The sequence below is a fragment of the Hylobates moloch genome, unplaced genomic scaffold, assembly GCF_009828535.3.
Source record: "Hylobates moloch isolate HMO894 unplaced genomic scaffold, HMol_V3 SCAFFOLD_9, whole genome shotgun sequence".
NCBI classification, from domain to species: domain Eukaryota; kingdom Metazoa; phylum Chordata; class Mammalia; order Primates; family Hylobatidae; genus Hylobates; species Hylobates moloch.
The window spans coordinates 30,733,729-30,754,801 of NW_026652284.1; the positions used below are offsets into that span (position 1 = coordinate 30,733,729).

The window sequence follows — 21,073 nt, forward strand, 5'->3', positions numbered from 1 at the left end:
CATTGCACACCAGCCTGGGCAACAAGAGTGAAACTCCATCTCAAAAAAAAAAAAAAATTGGAATAACAACAACAAATTTTTAAAGTTGACAGGGGCATAGTTCATAGAAGGGTGATAAGGAGGTCCCTTAGTTTCCTATAGAATCACCAGGGATGTAAAGGGCGTCTCCTTCCCTGTCACGGCTTTTGTCCACAGGTGTATATCATGACATCACTGAGGTGAGGAGAGAGAAGTACCTGAAAGCAGGGGTGAAGGAATTGCATCCCTATGGAGATTCTGGGGAAGTAAGTTACTGAAAAGTATAGTAGAGTCTTAGCCAGAGCTCAGGGCTTTCTAATAATAGGATTATTATGTGTGTTATTATGACAGAAGCTTTCTCAGATTTCTCAGTGGCCAGGAGTAGCTGAGTTACAGTTTGATTAAACTATTTTCCCTGTCAACAAGTGGTCGATAATCCCCTTTCACTCTTCCTTGGTAAGTGTAAGCTCTACCATCAGTTTGTAAAGCTAACAGGCCAATAGCAAACTGGCTTCCTCTCTTTGTTGGGAACGGCAAACACCTTGGAAAGATGATACATTCACCCCAGTCTGAGGGGGTCAGGTAGTTATAACCCAATGCCAGATGAAAGCGATCCGGATGATGCCTGACCACTGATAAAGAAGACCGAAAGGAAAGTGTTCACGTTACTTGCATCCCTGCAACTGGGGAGAACCTATGGTTTCTTGCTCAGTGTTTGCAGGGCCTGCCAAATATTTCTGCAAAGTACTTAACTTCTTGCATCCCTTTGCCTGAGGTGTTGCTAATGCTTTCGCTAAGGAAGATGGTCATTGCGTAGCTCCATGCACTACCACTGGCAGCTTGTCTTCAATTTATCTCACTCCTTTTGTCTGAAGACTGAACTCTGAACCTGTGCACACACTCACTCCTTCCAGCCCCTTCCTCCAGCAGCAGCCAGGGAGACCTTCACAACAAAGATGCCAGGAATTCAAGGCTTTCAGGGCCTGCAGGAGACCACATTCTAGGTGCACAAAACCCAAGGATTAGCAGCAAAGAGAAGCTGAATCCTTCAACCAACCACATGAATTTTCATTTCCTGTGGCTAAGGGATTTCTCCAAACTGGCACTTACCCATAGCACATACTTGCACCTGGGAAAGATAACACAGTTCAGATTGGTCCTTATCCTGTCTGTTCCAATGGAATGGCCAGGTGTGAGAGGCTCATCACAGTGGGAATCTTAGCTTGTCAAGAGGTCTGTCATGTCACAATGGACAAGCATCAAGTTGTCATTTCTCTCACTGCTTCCCCTAAACCTTAAGTTTAGCCGTATGAAATTGCCCTTTTGTAGGTCAGGAATGATAGAATATTGGTAGTTTCTTAATAAAAAGGATCAATAAGAATTGACACTTATGAAGTGGCTTCTATGTCCCAGACTCTATGTGGGGACTTTACCTACACTGTCTCTCTTAATTTCTGTTCATGACATCACATCAAGGTGCTAGTATTATCTCCATTTTACAGATGAAACAGTGGAGGTTTCCAGAGATTAAAGAAAGCACCTCTAGACTTAGTGAAGGCAGCTGAGGCAGGAAACCAGGCTTGTTAGCCTCTAAGGCCACACTCTGCCCTGTGTAGATTTTACTTTATAGAATCACTAATAAGGGCAATAGATGGTTCATTTGAACTAAAAAGGAACTACTGAATCTATTTGCATGTGGAAATGTCTGAGCCACCTCCTATTTTGTTACTACCCGACCTCCAGTGACTCTCTGCTTGCAGTTACATGCAAACTCACCGACACCCTCAATATTCTGCAATAGTTTCCCTTTGCAGCATTGTTCCTTAGTGCTGCTTTCTTGGTAGCCCATTCTCCAGTTTCTAGGACACATCTTAGATTGTCTCCCTTAAACAGTGACCACATGTCCTTGCCATATTCTCTTCCTGAAACCCAATCTCTATACAATCATCTGCAGAAATTTTACCCATCTTTTGAGGCCCACTTTGAAGTCTTGGTCCATGAAGTTTTCCTGGTTTCCCTCAAAGATATGAAGGCTTCTCCCTCTCCGCTCCACAGCTCTGTGAACGTCTGCTCTGTGCTTGTCACTTCTGGCCCTATTGGTGATATTACCATTGGAACAGTTGCCCATCCTGCCCCTAGAGCAGAGGTTGGGGCAAAGTCACTTTATCGAGGATAAGATAGTATTTCCAGGCTGTATGACATCTGATACAACTACTCGACTTGGCTGTTGTATTGTGAGAGCAGCCACAGACAATACATAAATGAATGAGCATGGCTTTGTGTCAATAAAATTTTATTAACAAAAACTGGTGGCAGCTAGGTTTGGACTGTGGGTACCAGTGTGCCAACCCCTGTCTTAGCTTATCAGTCCTCAAATGTTAGCAACTGTGTCTTCTTCACGCCTATCTATATCCCTGCTGGGCTGCATAGTGTCACATGAGGCACTGATAAATATTTGTGGAATGAAGTAGAATTTTTAATTACTGGAATCAGAGATGTTTTTCTTTTCTCTTTCTTTCTTTTTTTTTTTTTTTTTTTTAGGCAGAGTCTTTCTCTGTTGCTGAGGCTGGAATGCAGTGGCATGATCTCGGGTTACTGCAAGCCCTGCCTCTCGGGTTCACGCCATTCTCCTGCCTCAGCCTCCCGAGTAGCTGGGACTACAGGCGCCCGCCACCACGCCCGGCTAATTTTTCTTTTTTTTTTTTTTTGGTATTTTTAGTCGAGACAGGGTTTCACCGTGTTAGTCATGATGGTCTTGATCTCTTGACCTCGTGATCCACCTGCCTTGGCCTCCCAAAGCGCTGGGATTACAGGCGTAAGCCACTGCGCCTGGCCGGCACAGAGATGTTTTTCAAAAAGCTATTGCTGAGACCCTGAGAACTCTGCAGACCCCTGCCCTCATGCAATATTGAATCCATGCAACTGAGCTCTTAGAACCTCTTGACATGAGGCTGATTTTCCTGCAGGCTTAGGACCTTGCCTCAAAGCTTCAAAGGCAGGCTGACTTTTAAGGAGCCATAAAACATTCTGTTTTGTCAACCCCTTCTCCTCCAGCTTGGGGGAACATCTGTAAAGTTTACAGTTATAGGAAGTCACCTTAGGGTGGGTTTCTGCTAATGCAATAAAGAAAGGTAAAGTGATTTCTGATTCAACAGAAATGGAAACAGAGGGGTTCCGGGGTATTGATAAAGCCCGCAGGACTTTTTCCTTTCATTGAATCAGTTGGCTACTAAATTTGTAAGTGAGCTATAATGGAGAGCCACTTGTCACACATGGGCTTCATTCATGAATTTGCTCGCAGAGTTGTATATAGTGGAAGATCTTCAGAAGCTTAAATATTCACCCATGGAGTTGACTCCAAAACATAATGGTTTATCCCAGCTATATTCCTAGGTGCTGGGGCAACCTCCATGATTTGTTGATGATATTTTGTGCATTAAAACACTTCCATCCTCTGAGTTCCTGGGCATGCTCAGTAGGTAACCCACCCTGGCTTCATACTGTTAGTTCTTGTCCTGAGTCAGCTCTGGCCTCCTTCTTTCTGGTCTAAGTCACGTGATATCATAGAGATGATCTGTGTACCACTGACCAAGAGTCATAAGTCAATTGGTTACATTAAGGTACAAATAAAAATATTTTATAAGGCTGGGTGAGGTGGCTCATGCCTGTAATCCCAGCACTTTGGGAGGCCGAGGTGGGTGGATCACTTGAGGTCAGGGGAGTTTGAGACCAGCCTGGCCAACATGGTGGAACTGCATCTCTACTAAAAATACAAAAAATTAGCCAGGTGTGGTGGCGTGTGCCTGTAGTCCCAGCTCCTCAGAAGCCTGAGGTGGGAGAATTGTTTGAACCCAGGAGGTGGAGGTTGCAGTGAGCCGAGATTGCACCACTGTACTCCAGCCTGGGTTACAGAGCAAGACTCTGTCTTAAAAAAAAAAAAGAACATTTTATAAAAACTTCTGTAGGGATGTATAGTGACCAGCAACTAGAGAGCCTGAATAGTTACTTACCTATTTTCATAAGGTTCTTTCTGCCTGGAATCTTGGCTAATAACCAGTGTGGATGAAAAGAGATGATATTTAAGTACAAACAGATTAAGAACCAATTTTGGAGGTTTCACAATATAGGAAACAGATACCGATTTTCTGTTCCCTGTCTCCCTAATGGTCAGGCTTTCAGCAGACACAGAGCCAACTCCACTGCTCTGTGTGGAAGACTGAATATTGATGGCAAAGCTTAGGAAGAAATGGTGTCAACTGAGTGAACAACAAAATCATGTTCTTTGCTGCCAAAGCATCCAGATTTTTCCACCTTTGGCTGGTGAGAACTGTGGGCACACGACAGCTCTTTGTTCTGTCTAATCCCCCCATGCCATCAGCCCTCTCCCTTGTGCCTTCCCACCCCCCATCTCCAAGACTCCTGCCTCTTTAAAAAAAAATCAGGTTATTTTAAAGCTGTGACCTGAGAAGCCCTCTTGGGCAAGCCACTCAAGCTGCCTTCTGCAGGAATTCTAATTGCACATCTGCAGCAAAGCTGCTATGGTATTTGCCTGGAAAATAAATCCATGTTTCTATAACCAGACCAGAGGTCCCCACTGTGCAGCTATGAAAAGCATACTATTTGATCATCATTATTATTAGATCAGACACACGAATATTATTTAAGACAACGAAAGGAAACTCTTGTAAAACTTGCCCCCCATTCACTCTATGTGCATCTCTTCCTTTCTATTTAGCTACTTGTAAATGCTGGAAATTTGATTCCTCCTCAAACCACCCAGATAAGGCGCTTTCTTTCAGGCTCTGCGGCTCTGCCTGTTCCGTGGTCTGCTCTTAAGTTATCCTTTCATGAAGAAAGCCTTGTGGATACTCAGGGTGGAAGGAAACGGGGTAAAGGAGAGGAGTGGGGTGAGGTGAAAAGGGAAAGGCATGTTCAGCAGGTCGCAGAGTTGAGTTTGTTACTTACATGTGTTGGGAAGCATTGGGGTACAGTTTAGAAAACTGTGGGGCTGAGTCCTCGGGGCCGTGGGGCGCAGCGTGGCTGATCACCATCATAATGGGCCTATGGGGATACATTCTCTTAGACATTTTGAAGTAATTAATGCTCTCGTTAGTGATTAAGTCTGTGAAGTAGTCCTGAAACATACATTTGACACAAAACAAAAATTACAAAAGGTGACATTCATCAGATCACATTTGAATAACTGCTTTCCTCAGAAGCAATTCACTGCAAGAAGTGGTAAGGTCTACAGCAGGAAGGAAGGCTGCACCTCCCAAGGCAGCCAAACATTTTTGATAATAGAGAAAATCAGCTGCCAGTTGTTTTCTAGGGTTGCTAGCTTGGTAACATGCGAAACATGGATTTTAAGTAATACACAACTTAGCAATGGGGAAAAAAGAAGTCAAGTCGTGTTTGCCCAAGATAATGATTAATCTGGCGATAAAAGCACTAGAACGCATGAAACACCGGATACGTATTTCAGTCTCAGGTTTCATTGATGTAATTCCTTGGCAAAAAATTTAATTAAGGGCAGGAAACACCCACGCCCACTTCAAATTTACAGTTGCAGAACACACACACGCATACACACACGCGCACACACACACGCCCACGAATACACAAACACAAGAAAAGATATTTTCTTCAAACGAAAAATCCACCTGTGGGAATTACGATAATCAGTAATCAAAGCCATGGCCAAAATCCGGGAGCACAGGGAAAAGCTGTAACATTTGATCAGTTAATTTACTTGAAACACTTGAATAGGGAGCAGTTGATTTCCTGCAGATTATACTGTGTTAATTGCACAACTAAAGCAATACAGCTGCTGGGATTAGAGCCTGACTTGCTAATAAAACGACTTAACCCACAGTCAGGGGGGCTGATGCAGGTCTGTAAGAGGGAGGGAGGAAATGGAGTGAAAAGGAAAGAAAAGATGAAAACTTAAACCACTTGCTTCTTTTAAGTGTGTGTCATTGGCTTGGAGCTCCAGTATAAACTTTATTCAGAAAGTGTTTAGGCAATATTTGCAAATGTTGAAGGCTTCCAGGCATGGCTAATCACATGTTGTGGATTTAAGGACCAGAACAGCTGCAAAAGCAGTATCAGAGGGATGGTGTGTGTCACATGTCATTGTTAGGGCAAGTCTACAGGCTATCCCCTTCCTCTTCCAAGGGGGTGTCTGTTTCATTCTTTTCCTCACTGAAAAAAGATATATATTCTTTTCAGACACAGTTGTCTTTGACACTTAATCAGCTGTGATAATGAACAAGTTACGCTGATTTAGTATTTGGAGAGAATCTTGATTACTTTGCTCTCTTTAGGACAACAGGGAAAGAAAGGTTAATAACTTGAACAAGGAGCATGAAAAAGCATCCCTACAGACAGCAAAGGAGAGCAGTGACAATTAGTGCACATGGTCTGCACCATTTGCATGCAATGATTGTATCCACAGCTGGGGATATGACCTAGGATGAGTGGTTGAGCCGCTCTGGAACGCTTTTTTTCTCATCTTTGCAAATGAGGAAATTGCTCAAATTTGCCTCCAAGGTCTCTGCTAACTTTTAACTTTCATGAGTTTGGAAGCCTATTAGCAATGTTTATGAATTCATTTGCATTCATTGTTTTCTGAAGGGTATGAAGGAGCTGGACTTACATCTTATCTCCCACCAAGTCCCTTGTGCTCAAATCAGGCCAAGCATAAAGACAGCAATATGCCAACATTAAATCAAGTTCTCTCCTTCTGATTTCTACCAAATGATCTAGCCTGTTGGGAGAGGTTGCTAGATAGAGCAGATTCTCAGCTTCTTTTAGATAAATGAAGAAGAGATGGGTATGGCTGGCAGGGAAGGGGATATTTTAGGCAAATTAGCATGCTAAATTCAAAGATATTTTCCCCTTCATTCTTATGATTTGAAAAAAATTTAAACTTAAGTCAGCTATCACAAAATCTTTGTGAATTTTTAAGTCAAAACTAGAACCCATTGGTCAAAGAACTATGGGACATGTTGATTTCAGTTTCTCTGAACTGATGTGGAAATCCTAGAATTGATAGCATTAGAGACTTTTGTGGATGCTTGCTGTGATAGGGCAGGTGTCCTTGTCACATTTACTAAGCTTGGTCAGACAGGAGTAAAAGCAAGGAATGTGGTTTTTCAAACTTTAATTATCATATTTATTTGCTCTTATGCTTGTGCCTAAATCTGAAACCACAGACAAAATATACTTTTGTCCCAATGAAAAGTAAAACAGTACAAGATGAACATTTGATTATGTGGACAAGTCCTTGGTTGGGTCCGGGGGAACTGGGAGGACAAAAATTATCCTAAGACAGAGCAGAGAATTCTGATTTTCTTGATGATACTTTCATCAAAGCCTGACTGCCTTTCATCCTAATGAGGGAAATCACTATACAAAGGCAGCGTTCCTTGAGAGTCTTCTCCTTGCCTAGAGTTTAAAATTACCTTAACATTTCTCATGCTAACATTGTGAGAACATAGAAAGCCAATCTTGTGGATAGTTTAACTCACTGAAAATGGCTTTTCCCCATTATGCACAAAGTAAATTGATGCAGTGTAAAAGTGCCTGAAAATTACCTTTGCATAATCAAATCCATGCTTTTCTTTGATGCCATTGCGACAAACAGTGTAATTATAGAAGCGAGAATTCTTGATTAATCCAAGCCACTCTCGCCACCCAGGGGGGATGTAGCTGCCATTATATTCATTGAGGTATTTTCCAAAAAAGGCTGCAGTGGGAAAAAAGAATTATTTTTTTCATGTAAAATGATTAATAATAAATAAATGGATAAGTATAAAATTATGACTTGAAAAAGAGATGGTAAAACAAAAGTTGCCCTAGGTAATAGTGAATGCCAAAATGACATTAGTGTAATACTCCAATCCTTTGGCAAAGTGACATAAACACATTTTTAAAAAATAAATAGAAGTAGTATCCAAGTACATGGATTACAGCTCAATGAAACCATCATAATGATCACAGCACTCTGGGTGCATTTATTTCTTATGGTCCTACTGCAGTAAAATCAGGCTATGCTCTTTTGTTAAGTTGATGGAACAATCAGAGAAGTAGCGTGAGATTTGGAATGCAACCACCGGGCAGGTGTTGGAGAACTGAAAGTTCAGTCTTTGTGATAAGTTTTCTAACTTACTATTTGAGAATCGTGAATTATAAAAACACTATTGAAAAGCTTATTTTTGTTTTTACATATCCAGAGAGTACACATTTTCCAAACTAGGGAACCACAGTAAACCCTATTTTTATGGGATACGGTCAGGGTTTATATCACATGTATAGTATGTAATGGGTGTTTATGTTATGTGTATTTTATGATTGTATACATCTATTATTGATAATAAAAATTCTGTCAACATAGAGTTACTATATAGATTACTAATTTTCATACAATTATAGTATAGTAGAAGTATGTGTGTCACAAAGACACCACAGTTCACTAAAAAAGCCACTGGAAGGCCTTCACATTTGTAACTTTGGCATGTCACTTCCAAGAAAGACCACTGTGCCACAGGGCTGACTGGGTCTTTCTGAGAGGGTGACTAGAAATTTGGTCTTCTGCAAAAGATGATGACAGGAGAGGGTATGGGAAGAAAAGCAGCAGCTAGGATTCCAGGAACAATATGGGTTCGTTCTTGAAGTGAAAAAGACATTACAACCTAGCAGAATGGTAGTCATAAATGTACTGGAATACTTTTGAGAGAGAAAGAGGATGTTATTTGTAATTGCTGTAATTACAGAAAAGCAGGTATAAACAAGCACGATTCTGGGTAAACCTAAATGTTTGGTCACTCTAGCCACACACATAGCTTTCCCTTTAAGTAGAAAGGGCTAGAGAACACTTTATTTTATATATGTCTGTATAGGTATAGGCGTGTGTGTGTATGTATACGTGTGTGTACACACACATACACACACACACACACACCCCTATACATACATATACATATGTAGGCAAGTTTTAGTTTTTCTGATGTTATAAAGCTGTTGCCAGACGCCTTCCATGTCAAAGCTGATTCCTGGCTTCATTAAACAGATTTTATAGGTGCTCTCGCTTACATCCATGGTAAAAAAGTAGTTCCTGGAAGACCGGCTTGGGCTAATAGAAACGAATTCTAGAATTGCAGCACTTTATTGACATTGGTCTTAAAGCACATATTCTGAATTTTAAACTTAATGTACATAATTTTGGTGTCTCTATGGGATAGCTATTTAGCTTGCTTTTATCTTTGATATGCGACTATAGATGGTCCCTGACCTACGATGGTTCAGTTGAAGATTTTCACATTTACAGTGGTGTAAAATTGGTATGCATTCAGTACAGTACTCAATCAATCCTATGAGATATTCAGTACTTTATTACAAGCCTATTGGCTTTGTGTTCGATGATTTTGCCCAACTGTAGGCTAATATAAGTGTACTGAGCACATTTAAGTTAGACTGGGCTAAGCTCTGGTGTTCGGTAGGTTCAGTATATTAAATGCATTTTTGACTTACCTAATTTTCAACTTATGATGGGTTTAGTGGGATGTGACCCCATCGTAAGTCAAGGAGCACCTGTACCTGTAGAATTCCTCCATCTGAATGTCTTACTTGCTTCCTAATGCCGTTGCCTAAAATGGAATTACCAGTTTTCCCTTTCAGCTTTACTCCATTCCTCTGAATGGCATAATCACCCTCCACGAACTGTGCTTGGCCCTCCAGAGCCTCCTCTGCTTCTGCCTGCTCCTGCACTCCCCTTGCTGGGCAGTCGCCACCCCCTATCATGTCTGCCTTGGAAATAGTGCTCAAATCCCTCCTGCCATCCCTGGTAATTTGCCACCCCTCAGATGCTCATGGTCTCACTGACTTTCCCGGCCAGGCTGGAGGGTCTTTCCACTCCGATTGCCACTGGTTAATCTTCCCAAGGACCTGCTCTGGTTACTTCACCCTCTTCTCGCAATCTCAGATAACCCTCATTGCCTGCAGAATCAAGAGTACTCTGCTGGCTTGCCCTCAGAGGCCTACCTTGAGTTTGGACAAAATCCTTCCCTTTCCAACCCCATCTCCTATTTCTCTGTTAATGGTCACTCTCTCCAGCTAATGTTTCCTCTATTTGCTCTCTGGTTACCACCTCTCTATTTTTGCTTGTGCAGTTCTCTTTATTTGCCTCTTTATATATCAAGGCCAGAGCAAATGCCATTTCACTCACAGTCTCTGTCTTAATTCCACAACACTGTCTTTGTGGTTCTAATGTCATCTTCCCTTTCTCCATTGTGGTATAGTCATGTTCATATAGAAGCTGAACGCCCGCTAGACTAAGCTTTTTCAGGGCAAACATTGCCTCTGCCTTATCTTTGAGGCACTCTCCATCCTTGCACACAGTTCAGGGCTCCATCCTTTTTGTTTCTTGAATTTGGGTTCATGAATCCAATGTATTCTGGGGACTTTACGAGGTCTAGACTTTAAAAATTTTGTGATTTTGCTTGAATTATCTTTTTTATTTTTTTTAGACGGAGTCTTACCCTGTTGCCCAGGCTAGAGTACAGTGGTGTGGTCTCAGCTCACTGCTGCCTCTGCCTCTTGGGTTCAAGCCATTCTCCTGTCTTAGACTCCCAAGTAGCTGGGACTACAGGTGCACGCCACCTCACCCGGCTAATTTTTTTTTTTTTTTTTTAAGTAGAGATAGGGTTTCACCATATTGGTCAGATTGGTCTCGAACTCCTGACCTCAGGTGATCGATCCACCTGCCTAGGCCTCCCAAAGTGCTGGGATTACAGGCATGAGCCACCATGTCCAGCCAAATTATCATATTTTTTAAAGCTGATTTGGCGTTCAAAACATTTTCATAGAATAGAGCTTTAGAGTTTCTAAAATTGTTATTTCTTATTACATTATTTTTAAGAGTCTAGACTCCAGTCTGAGAAACATGGCAATGTTTGTTTGTTGAACGAATGTTTATTTGTTGACTCTGTGAATGAGTGAACCAATTAGGTCTACAGTCAGCCAAGTGCCCACTGTTTAAGGCTTCTTCCAGGGGCACTGAGCACGTTGATCAGTGTAGGGCAAAGTGTCAAAGGGTCTCACATCAGGTGACTCAGGATTTCCTTCTGTGCGGACTATGTGTAGTTGGATTTCTTTTAATGAGGAATTCCTGTCTTAGAGACGAACTGACCTTTCCACATGGAACCACAAGATGATTTTCCTTTTCCAACAAAATGCAGTATGACTTGGAGCCACAGGCAGCAGACCAAGGCCACACCCCACTAACGTTCAAAAGGGATTGTTTCCAAAAAGCTTGCACTTAGCAGCCTCAGGCCCCGTGCTTTCCTTGGCCTCCTCCTCATCCCTACGGGTTTATCCCACTTTTCTTTCCTTTTTTTTTTTTTTTCAAAAAGGCAAAAAGCATAGTGATTGAGAATACAAACCCTAGAGCCAGCCTGCTTGGGTTCAAATTCTGGCTCTGCTACTTGCTAGGGTATCCATCTACATGCAAGTTACTTCACTTCTCCCTCCCCCAACTCCCCTTCTGTAAAGCCACTGTGGTGATAATAGTAATGGTGGCAGGATTGTTTTGAGGATTAAATGCATCAACACATCTGTAAAGCACTGAAAACAGTGCCTGGCACAAAACAAGGCCTTGTTAAGTGCTCCTACAACTAATATTGTTATTAGCATCACCATTTTCAGTATCCTTTTGGCCCTGTCTTACTGTAAATGATTTTCCATCCTGCAGTGTAAGGAAATCTCGCACTAGAGTTCTGCACTTGTGCACTTGAAAATATCTCTTCAGAGGTTACATATTTTCTTCCCCACTACTATTTATTTTGTGGCAACAAACTCCTCCATTTGGCTTACATTTTTCTGCTTAATTAGTTTTATTTTTTTTTTTCTGCACTTTAAGTTACTTCATTGTTGGGGTTTTTTTGTTTCCTCTCCCCAAATCATTCCTGCCCTTTCCTCATTGTTTTACTTTGTAGGATATTTTGTACTGTTTTCTACCCATTGCCATGGCATTCCCCTTTGACTTAATCCTTCCCTTATAAACTATTCCTTCAAGTCTTTTAATAGTCCTTGTTATTTGCTTCAGAACTCCCTCCAGGTTTTCGGTGTCTCTGTGTTAACGGAGCATAAGAAATGTACTCAGTATTCCAGATGTGCACTCACCCATCACACTCATTCCAGGGCTGACGGGGGCCTCGGGTGTCAGGGTGCAGCACTGTTGGCCTCCAGTTGCTCTGGCCTTTTTGTTGCCTCATGACATTGAGACTCGTTTGTAATCACTCCTGGCCTCCTTTAACATGATGTTTCCTGGCGGCGCTCTGCAATTGATTATCTGGCCTTCTAATTATTTTCCTCCAAATGTAGTAAATCTCTTTCTCCCTTCCTAAGGTGAATTTAGCTTTCTTGCCCTTATTGCCATTATGTCTACATGTAGGTTACGTATAGTTCAATGTTTTTCTATCCTTCGGCATTGGCAATTCAATTCAACTCCTACTGTCTGAATACATCACTAACGTGCCATTTACCCATCCTCTTTTTTTTGGATACCATTAAGCACTTCCCTTCACAGCTGTTTAAGGTGGTGGGGGTTGGGAGGCAGAGAGAAAGATCAGAAGACTTGATTGTAATTATTGTTGGCTTTAGGCCAGCTACTTCTGTCTACGACAACCTGTTCCATAATACTTAGAAAAATTTCCTGGAACTATCTGAAGCCAAGGAATTTATTTTTAAAGCCAGCAATAGCAACTAACCCAAAGATCTGATGCCGCAGAAAAGTCAAATCTTATTTAATGTATCAAAAGATATATTGAGATTTTAATCCATGTAATTGATAGACTTAGGGTGATGGGATTTCATGCTAGTAACTATAAATATAAATAATTTTGAACCAAGTTAAAATTATGATTAATGTCAGCTTGTATACAGCAGTCTGGTTTCCCCAACTAGATCGTAAGTCTAGTGAAGACAGGAATCTTACTTAAATGTCTTCATCCCAATGTCTAGTGTGTTCCAAGCACACTGTGGTTTAATAAATGTATGATATATCTCATGTTTATCTATGTGTCAAGAATCTACATCATAATAAAATTAAGAATATTAGTTTGTCTTACTTTAAGTGAACTCTACATTTAAAAAAATCTCATATTAGAGAATAAATATACTTGCTATAAGTAACATAAATTTTGTAATGTAAAAAGACAAAAAAATTTGATCCAATATTGTATTTACCATTATTTGATATAATTTTCTTTTTCAGAACTAAGGCCTATGATTTTGATTTCTTACAAAAGAATTCTTCACAAAAATATTTATTGCAGAAGTTTATTAAATATTGTCCCTTCTACTTCAGTGATATGAAGTAGAACTCTTGCGATTAAGATTTAACTCATATGTGATTTTATGTACCACGTGTTAGGATTATAATTCGAATATCACAATTGTTAAATGAATCAATATTATAATTACCATGAGTATAATAAAGTTATAACACACTGTAACTTTGGACAAGAAAGAAAACTTAGGAATCATTCTAGGCCAATCTCTGCATCATACAGATTGGAAAACTGGCCAGTCCAAGTCCTCAAAACAAATCAAAGTAGAATGTGGTTCCACAATCTTTTCAATCTTGCTTCAGTTTTTTGTTGTTGTTAAATACTTAATGCTATCTCTCAACCATGGATAATTATTTTTACCTTAAAACCTATGCCAGGTTTTATATTAATGTTGATATCCTCATAATAAATTTAAGTTAATTTTTTTGGAGCTGATTTCAGGCAGGATATTCATTTTTATAATATATAATCCAATCTCATTCCTATTTCACTCGTCAGAATATGAAGTGCAGTCGACATGTTACTGCATTTTCCCCTTCATGAACATTTAAGCTCTCATAGACTCATATTTTCCATGAGTAAAGTTAGAAAAATTTAGGCTATAGCCAGTCCAAAAATATGCCTCCGTTCTGAAAGAGAAAACTCATGTCATACAATGGTAAATATAATATTGGATTAATTCAACTCATTTAAATCCATGGATTCTGGACGCCTCCCAAAATAAGCCCCTTAGTAATTTGTTTTCTCTGAGTTATTCTACATAAAACTTACTCTCTAGATGGATATTTATGTATAGTACATATTTCAGTTTCTGTCATTATTTTTCTTAGGTTTGTAGCTAAATGTTCCGAATAATAAATTCATTATTAGGAAAGCAATAAAATCTTTACACATTGACTTTCTCCCTACTAGTTTAGTGTCTCATAATTACATTGGTTTAATATCTACCTACCAATTCTCTTAATTTTCTAAGATTCCTGCCACTTGTGTGTACTTATTTGTGTATTTTCAAATGGGTTGCTGTCCGTGGTTGGATCAATAACTACTGTCATGAAGACATTTTTACTTCCTAATTGTCTGAGATACTGTAATGTTTTCCCATCAAGGATAAATTTAAATTATAGAGATCTCTATCACTGCCATTTCAGTCTTCCCATTTTTTTTTTTTTTTCTTGAGACAGCGTCTTGCTTTGTTGCCCAGGCTGGAGCGCAATGGTGCGATCTTGGCTCACTGCAACCTCTGTCTCCTTGGTTCAAGTGATTCTCCTGCCTCAGCCTACTGAGTAGCTGAGATTACAAGCACGCATCAACACACCCGGCGAATTTCTGTATTTTCAGTAGAGATGGGGTTTTCCTATTTTGGCCAGGCTTGAACTCCTGACCTAAGGTGATCCGCCCATCTCAGCCTCCCAAAGTGCTGGGATTACAGGTGTGAGCCACTGAACCCGGCCCCAGTTTTTATTTTTTCTGATTTACTAATAGGCAAATCTAGATTTGTTTTCCTGAGCCCATATTATCCTTTTCCTACTGTTTTTTTTTTTTTTTTTGAGACAGAGTCTCACTTTGTCACCCAGACTGGAGTGCAGTGGCACGATCTTGGCTCACTGCAAGCTCCGCCTCCTGGGTTCACGCCATTCTCCTGCCTCAGCCTCCCAAGTAGCTGGGACTACAGGCGCCCGCCACCACGTCCGGCTACTTTTTTCTATTTTTAGTAGAGACGGGGTTTCACCGTGATAGCCAGGATGGTCTTGATCTCCTGACCTTGTGATCTGCCAGCTTGGCCTCCTAAAGTGCTGAGATTACAGGCGTGAGCCACCGCACCCGGCCCATTTTCCTATTGTTAACTAAGTTTTTGGAAAAGTCTTTATTTCCCTTAAAGAATTCCTTTTATTTTGGAGGATAACTCACTATAAATTGTATTATTAGCTAAGTGTCTAAACCCTGAAGAAAAGGTTTAGAATCAGACTTAGTTTCCAGGAGCAAATCTACTCTCCCTGGAGAAGACATTGACTGAAAGAAACTCCTCAGGCTGCACAAAAAAGTGACAGTCCATTGAGGTAACAGGTAAGTCTTCCGGTGTGTACACAGTTTCATCCCAGACCCGATTCTTAAGGTTTGATCAGCACACTGGAGAGAGCCCTGAAGACGAAGGTCCCGGTGCCCGCTCTTCCCATTAGAACGTCAGTCAGATCTGTCACTTCAGTCACTCTATTCTTGTGGGTGTAAATTTGCTCCTCTAAAAATAAGGAAATGGAACTAAATCATCTTTGAGTTTTAGTTAAACTCTCTCAATCCCTCTTAGGGTGGATATAGCACAGTATAACTGAAGCAAGTCCTAGGAAACATGCTTAGAGGCAACTGAATTGTTTTTATCCTGGTGACTGGGTGAACTTTACAATGGATGGTGTTTCCATTTTTGCTCTTACCATCTGGAGGCTGAGTTCTAAATATTCCACCTTTCCCTACAACTCCACAGAAAGCAGTTTGTACAGAAATCTTTGCCTTGACTTTAGCTAGTTCTACTCTTTGTTTCTGTTTGCCAGGGTCCTTATGGGTCTGTAGCCTCTAAAGTCTGTATCTCTGGAAGGCGTTTTGGAATGAGGCAGAATAGAATCATTACATAAATAAATAAGACAATGAACAGAGGAAAGACTTTGGAGTCAGATGTGTTGGGTTCATTCCATCACTGACTAGCTCATGACCATAGACAATTAGCCTTTCTGAGTCTCGGTTTTTTTCATTAGTAACATAGGAAATTCCTTTCTTTCAAGATTGCCGTAGGAATTAGGTGAGATAATGGCAAAATCGAATTCCCTTCTTTCTTGCCCTTCCTAATTTAGCCCTGAAACAAATTAGCAAACCCTAGTTGACTGCTCTAAGTCCTGGCAGGGCCCTGTCTCACCCTCAATCTCTATTTCTTATGACAAATGTCATCCATTTCACTCTTGATATGTGAGAGTCCCAATCGTTCCAGTTCCATGTTTGCTACTAGGGATTACGTTACAGGGAACCTGGGAGGTGAAAGGCACTGATTTCGCACACTTTCCATAAGCAAAACACAATTTGATGGCAAAAATCAGGATCCAGGTATTAGGGAACCACCTCTGATTCTGTTTCTGAGCTGGTCACACAATTTTTGAAATCCGCACCTCAGTTATAAAACAGAGCCAAGTACATTTGCCATCTATAAACTCTACAGGGATGTTTGATGGATTTGCAAATTGCTTTAGAGTCCTCAGATGAAAGGTGCTATAAATTTAAATCACTAATGTGAGAAAACACACTCAGATAAGGCACCCTCTGTAACCTCTCTGTAACCTAGTTTCTTTCCTACGCATAAGAAAACACCCTTGAGATGCACGGGAGGAGCTGCTTCTTTGAGTCGAGATGTTGAGCTGTCTGCGAGTGACAGTGCTATCATATGCACAATCAATATTTTCATCCATAAATAACAAGTATTAAGTGCCCATAGGGCGCTCTGTAAAGAAGCAAATGGCCGTATATTTCCTGAGTCCAGTGGGAAAGATTAATTTCACTTTTAAAAGAGATGCAGGAGAATATTTATCTGAACTCTTTTACTTTTAAATCTTCAAAACAGAGAAACTGTAGGCCTGAAAGTCATTTGAACAAGCTTTAGTCATAACATATTTGATTCTTATGAATAAGCCTAGGTGATTCTGGAAAAATAAAAACAAGCAACAACCCATGTCTGCACTGTAGCCCTTCTATGAACAAAGTTGTGTCCTTTTATGAAGAAATGCTACAAAAAACCCAAGGACATCATCTGCATGCTGGGAGGATAGGGCCTTGGGGCTAATATTACCAGAAGGAACCTTGCTTTTTTCTCAGAAAGATTGGCATGATGTTCACTACCCCTCTTGAAAGAAGTCCCCAATTTTCAAAAAACCAATTAATCAAAAACCTCTTCCTGCCCTGTATAGGTTAAACAATAATAGGAGGTGTAGCAATTAGGATGCCTTCCTTTCCTGGAAGGTAGAAGTGAACATTTGAGACCTAAAAACAACCACAAGCTAAAGAAACTTTCCAAATCCTGTTAATTGTGAATGAACAAATACATGAATCAATAAGGTACACATGATTGATTTACCCATCAGTTATTCATTAATTAATAAATAATAAATAATTTTGATCATTTACTGTGTCCCAGACCCTGGGGTAGATGTCAAGGAGTTTAAAAACACTTGATCCTTTTGTAGGTATTTGTTGGAACTTCATGCATTTCATTACCCAACACTTCTTCCTGAGTTTAAGACATATCACCAGAGGTTCATGGGCTGGAAACGTCATTCCTTACCTGTTCTGTAGCCAGTGTTGTTAAGATACACAGCAAAAGTCCGAGGCTCATGCGTGGCCTGCCACGAGGGGGAAGAGCAGTTCTCGTTGTTGGTGTAAACATTGTGATTGTGCACGTACTTCCCGGTGAGCATGGAGGACCGTGATGGGCAGCACATGGGTGTAGTCACAAAGGCATTGATGAAGGTGGCCCCGCCATGTTCCATAATCTTTCTCGTTTTGTTCATGACTTGCAGGGACCCTGAAAGGCACAGTGCCAGCATTGTTTAGCAAAGTGCAGCACATGAATGCCCATTTCGATTGTGCCCCTCAGTGCCTCTGTTTCCCTGACTTATTCATTTCCTTTCCTTAGCTTGAAGGAGTCTATAATTTGATCAGCTCTAATTTCTATAACAAAATTAAGCATTTGAGATCTTACCATCTCAAGTATTTTGCAGAATAATAAACATACTTCTCCCCTCTGTAATCACAAAGAAAAAAAATGCAGGCTAATCTGATAATTAAAGCTAGAATTTTAGATATGGAGCAGATTCAAAGGCCAGCAGCCCTTTGAAGATTACCAGAGAACAATAGCCTGCCTGATACACAGAGCATCAAAACCCCCAGCCCAGCACAAATGCAATCTACTAGTGATATTGCTACTAGATTACTAGTATAGATTACTACTATAGCATTTTAATCATATGAAAGAAAAGAGAAAAAAAAATTCTTCCCTATTAAGTCCCATCAAAATGCCTGTGTTTAATAATAATTAAAAAAGATCTTCAATGCAGGTTGATATCCTCTAGCAAGCTCACCAAATGTTTGCCAGTTTTTCTATTAGGATAACAACATCAATTAATATTTTGACCTATTTATGCACAGTTTTTAAAGATAGGTTGTTTGCTTGTGATAGAGCTATAATTCGATTGCACTCCAAAGTATTTGCGTGGCTGTGAAATATTCCATTTTAGCTTTAAGGGTGAACTGGTAACATAAGATTGCTGAGGAAGGAAAAAAAAACTATTTCGATTACTCTATCCAGCCAAACACTGCAGCTGAAACACATCCAAACACTGCAGAAAAGCACAGGCCAGAATTCAATAGTCTTTTCAGGACTTGTCAAGAAGTGCACTACAGAGCACTACAGCCAAACCCATTGCATTTGAATCTTGGAGCCTCAGATTTCCAACAGGTCCCACTTCTTCCAAAGAAAGGAAGAAAGTCTATGTTTTCCAGCAAGGAAGGAAATCGTAATGCAAACCAGGCAAGCATTCAGGGCAGAAGAGAAGCATGCAACAGTCCAAAAAGCCACAGTTAGCCCCGTGTCTTCATATACTAGCTTTTACCGTTCACATGACGTATACGAGAACAGGAGGAGGGTTTCTAATTGGGTCTCATTAGAGCTCCCTAAAATATGCCTCTGCTAGGAACAATCCTAACTGCTCTTTCTCTTCTGGTTGTCTTCAGGGGATCAAGCAACCTTTTGTAGTCAGTGAATAACATGTCGAGAGTGCCTACTTCATGCAAAACATTCTATCAACCTCAGCATTCCGGGCTGATCTCCCAAGTGTAGCATAAACAAAAGAAATGGGAAATTTTCTGCTTCTGGTCTTCAGTAATAAATTCTCTAGATGAGAACCTACATAGAAAAATCACTTGGGGATATTTGCAAAGCAATGCACACGTAACAATGTGAATACAGCAGTAGCAGGGCATATAAAAATAGAGGGAACTTGGATTGAAGGCTTAATAAGAGTTCTGAAATGAGAGATGAGGACAGATGGAAAAAAAGGAGGAAGTAAATGTCAGATGGGTGAAGCATATCATTGGGGGACTGCGGCGAGTGACATGTGTGATGCTCTGGAGGTGGGAAGAAACAAGTAGAGTGATGAGAACAACACATTGATTTCCTGGCATGAAGAGAAATATGGAGAATTCTCTTCATGAAATGTGGAAAGCAGATTTAGCAAATAGCTTGACGGCTGGGCAGAGATACTGGATGTGATAGAATAAAAAAAAACAAAGGTAGAGTTATGTTCTGTGTCAAAGGCATGAATGGCATGTTAAGAAAAAAGTCTTTGAAAGGTGTTGCTGCTGCAGTGGATTGCAGATTGCAGTGGATTGCAATCCCCTCGAGAGGCGTTGCTGTTGCAGTGGTGGTGTGTGGATTGAGGAGGGCACACCGCTGCTGGTCCACGAAGGATACAGATGAGGTCACTGACGCCGTCTAGCCCTGAGGAAAGAAGAACTCGGACGACTATGCCTCTGACACAGAGCGACCCTAAGAAGCAGACCCAAGCGATGTGGTGATGCATGAGAAGGCTGGGAGTTGGCTAACACCTTGAATTATTCACTGTGAGAAGAAAACTGGAAACCAATAGTTTCACTGATGGTGAAGAAGTAACTAAATAGGAATATGCCTTATAGGAGATTTTAAAATCCCATTTTAGAAATGTTGCATTTTATATTTGTGTTGGTTGATCACATGGGGGAATATCCTGGAGATAAGTGGATGAACGGAGATGCAGAAGTGGAAAGAGAGTGAAAGGTGACACTGAAGATGTCTATCATGTCTCATTGCTCCTCTTTAGATCTCTGCAGTAGTTAGTTACTGAGTATCTTGAATTTGGGGAAAACAGCAAACCCTATTGATGGCTTTTCATTGTCCAGTAGTCTATTTCAAAGAACAAGCTCCCAGTTTCCTTTATGAGCCTTAGCTGAATTCAAATAAAAGAAAAATGCAGCTGAGGCCATCATCCAAGGTTCTGAATTGCAGCACTGCAATCTCTAGTTTACAGACTTATTTAGACTACAAATATGAGACAGAGGGAGAAATCTGATTTAAATCAAAATAATATAAAAACAGGGGCTAAAACATCACAATTCACCACTGCTGGAAGTGCCCCAGCCAGGATTCTCCTCTCATTCTCAGTATCACCCTTTTCTTAACTAACTGAGCTGATTGTGTAGGGGTCCCAAGCAATCCCTCCGAATGCCCTGGTTCCCACCAGTCTACATGTCAAAGGGAACCAAGACAACACTGGATCCCCATAGGCACTGTTAGCAGTTCAGCTCCACCACTGGGGTCCTCGAAAGTGGGGATCTTGGGCCAGGCGCAGTGGCTCACGCCTGTAATCCCAGCACTTTGGGAGGCCAAGGTGGGCGAATCACCTGAGGCGAGGAATTCAAGACCAGCCTGGCCAACATGGTGACACCCTGTCTCTACTAAAAATACAAAAATTAGCCAGGCGTGATGGCGCGTGCCTGTAGACCCAGCTACTTGGGAGGCTTAGGCAGGAGAATCGCTTGAACCCAGGAGGCGGAGGTTGCAGTGAGCCAAAACTGGGCCACTGCACTCCAGCCTGGGAGACAGAGCGAGACTCTGTCTCATAAAAACAAAACAAAAAGTG

The 21,073-nt window shown here is 40.9% G+C and overlaps 1 protein-coding gene across 12 annotated transcripts in view; it reads right to left on the reverse strand.

Annotated features, from left to right (window-relative positions):
* SULF1 (sulfatase 1) overlaps positions 1–21,073 on the reverse strand; it is a 201,515-nt gene that overhangs the window by 64,367 nt on the left and 116,075 nt on the right. For 9 of the 12 annotated variants that reach the window (XR_009214906.1, XM_058444278.1, XM_032759604.2 and 6 more), the window contains 3 exons: positions 17,683–17,922; positions 7,614–7,765; positions 4,984–5,153 (listed from right to left, as the gene is read on the reverse strand). Coding sequence is in view for 11 of the 12 variants with exons in the window: in XM_058444278.1 (XP_058300261.1) it covers positions 4,984–5,153; positions 7,614–7,765; positions 17,683–17,922 (562 nt within the window). In the remaining variant the exon portion in view is untranslated. Of the gene's footprint in view, positions 1–4,983; positions 5,154–7,613; positions 7,766–17,682; positions 17,923–21,073 lie in introns of those variants that run through there. The other 3 variants (XM_058444279.1, XM_058444287.1, XM_058444280.1) reach the window with 2 other exon arrangements.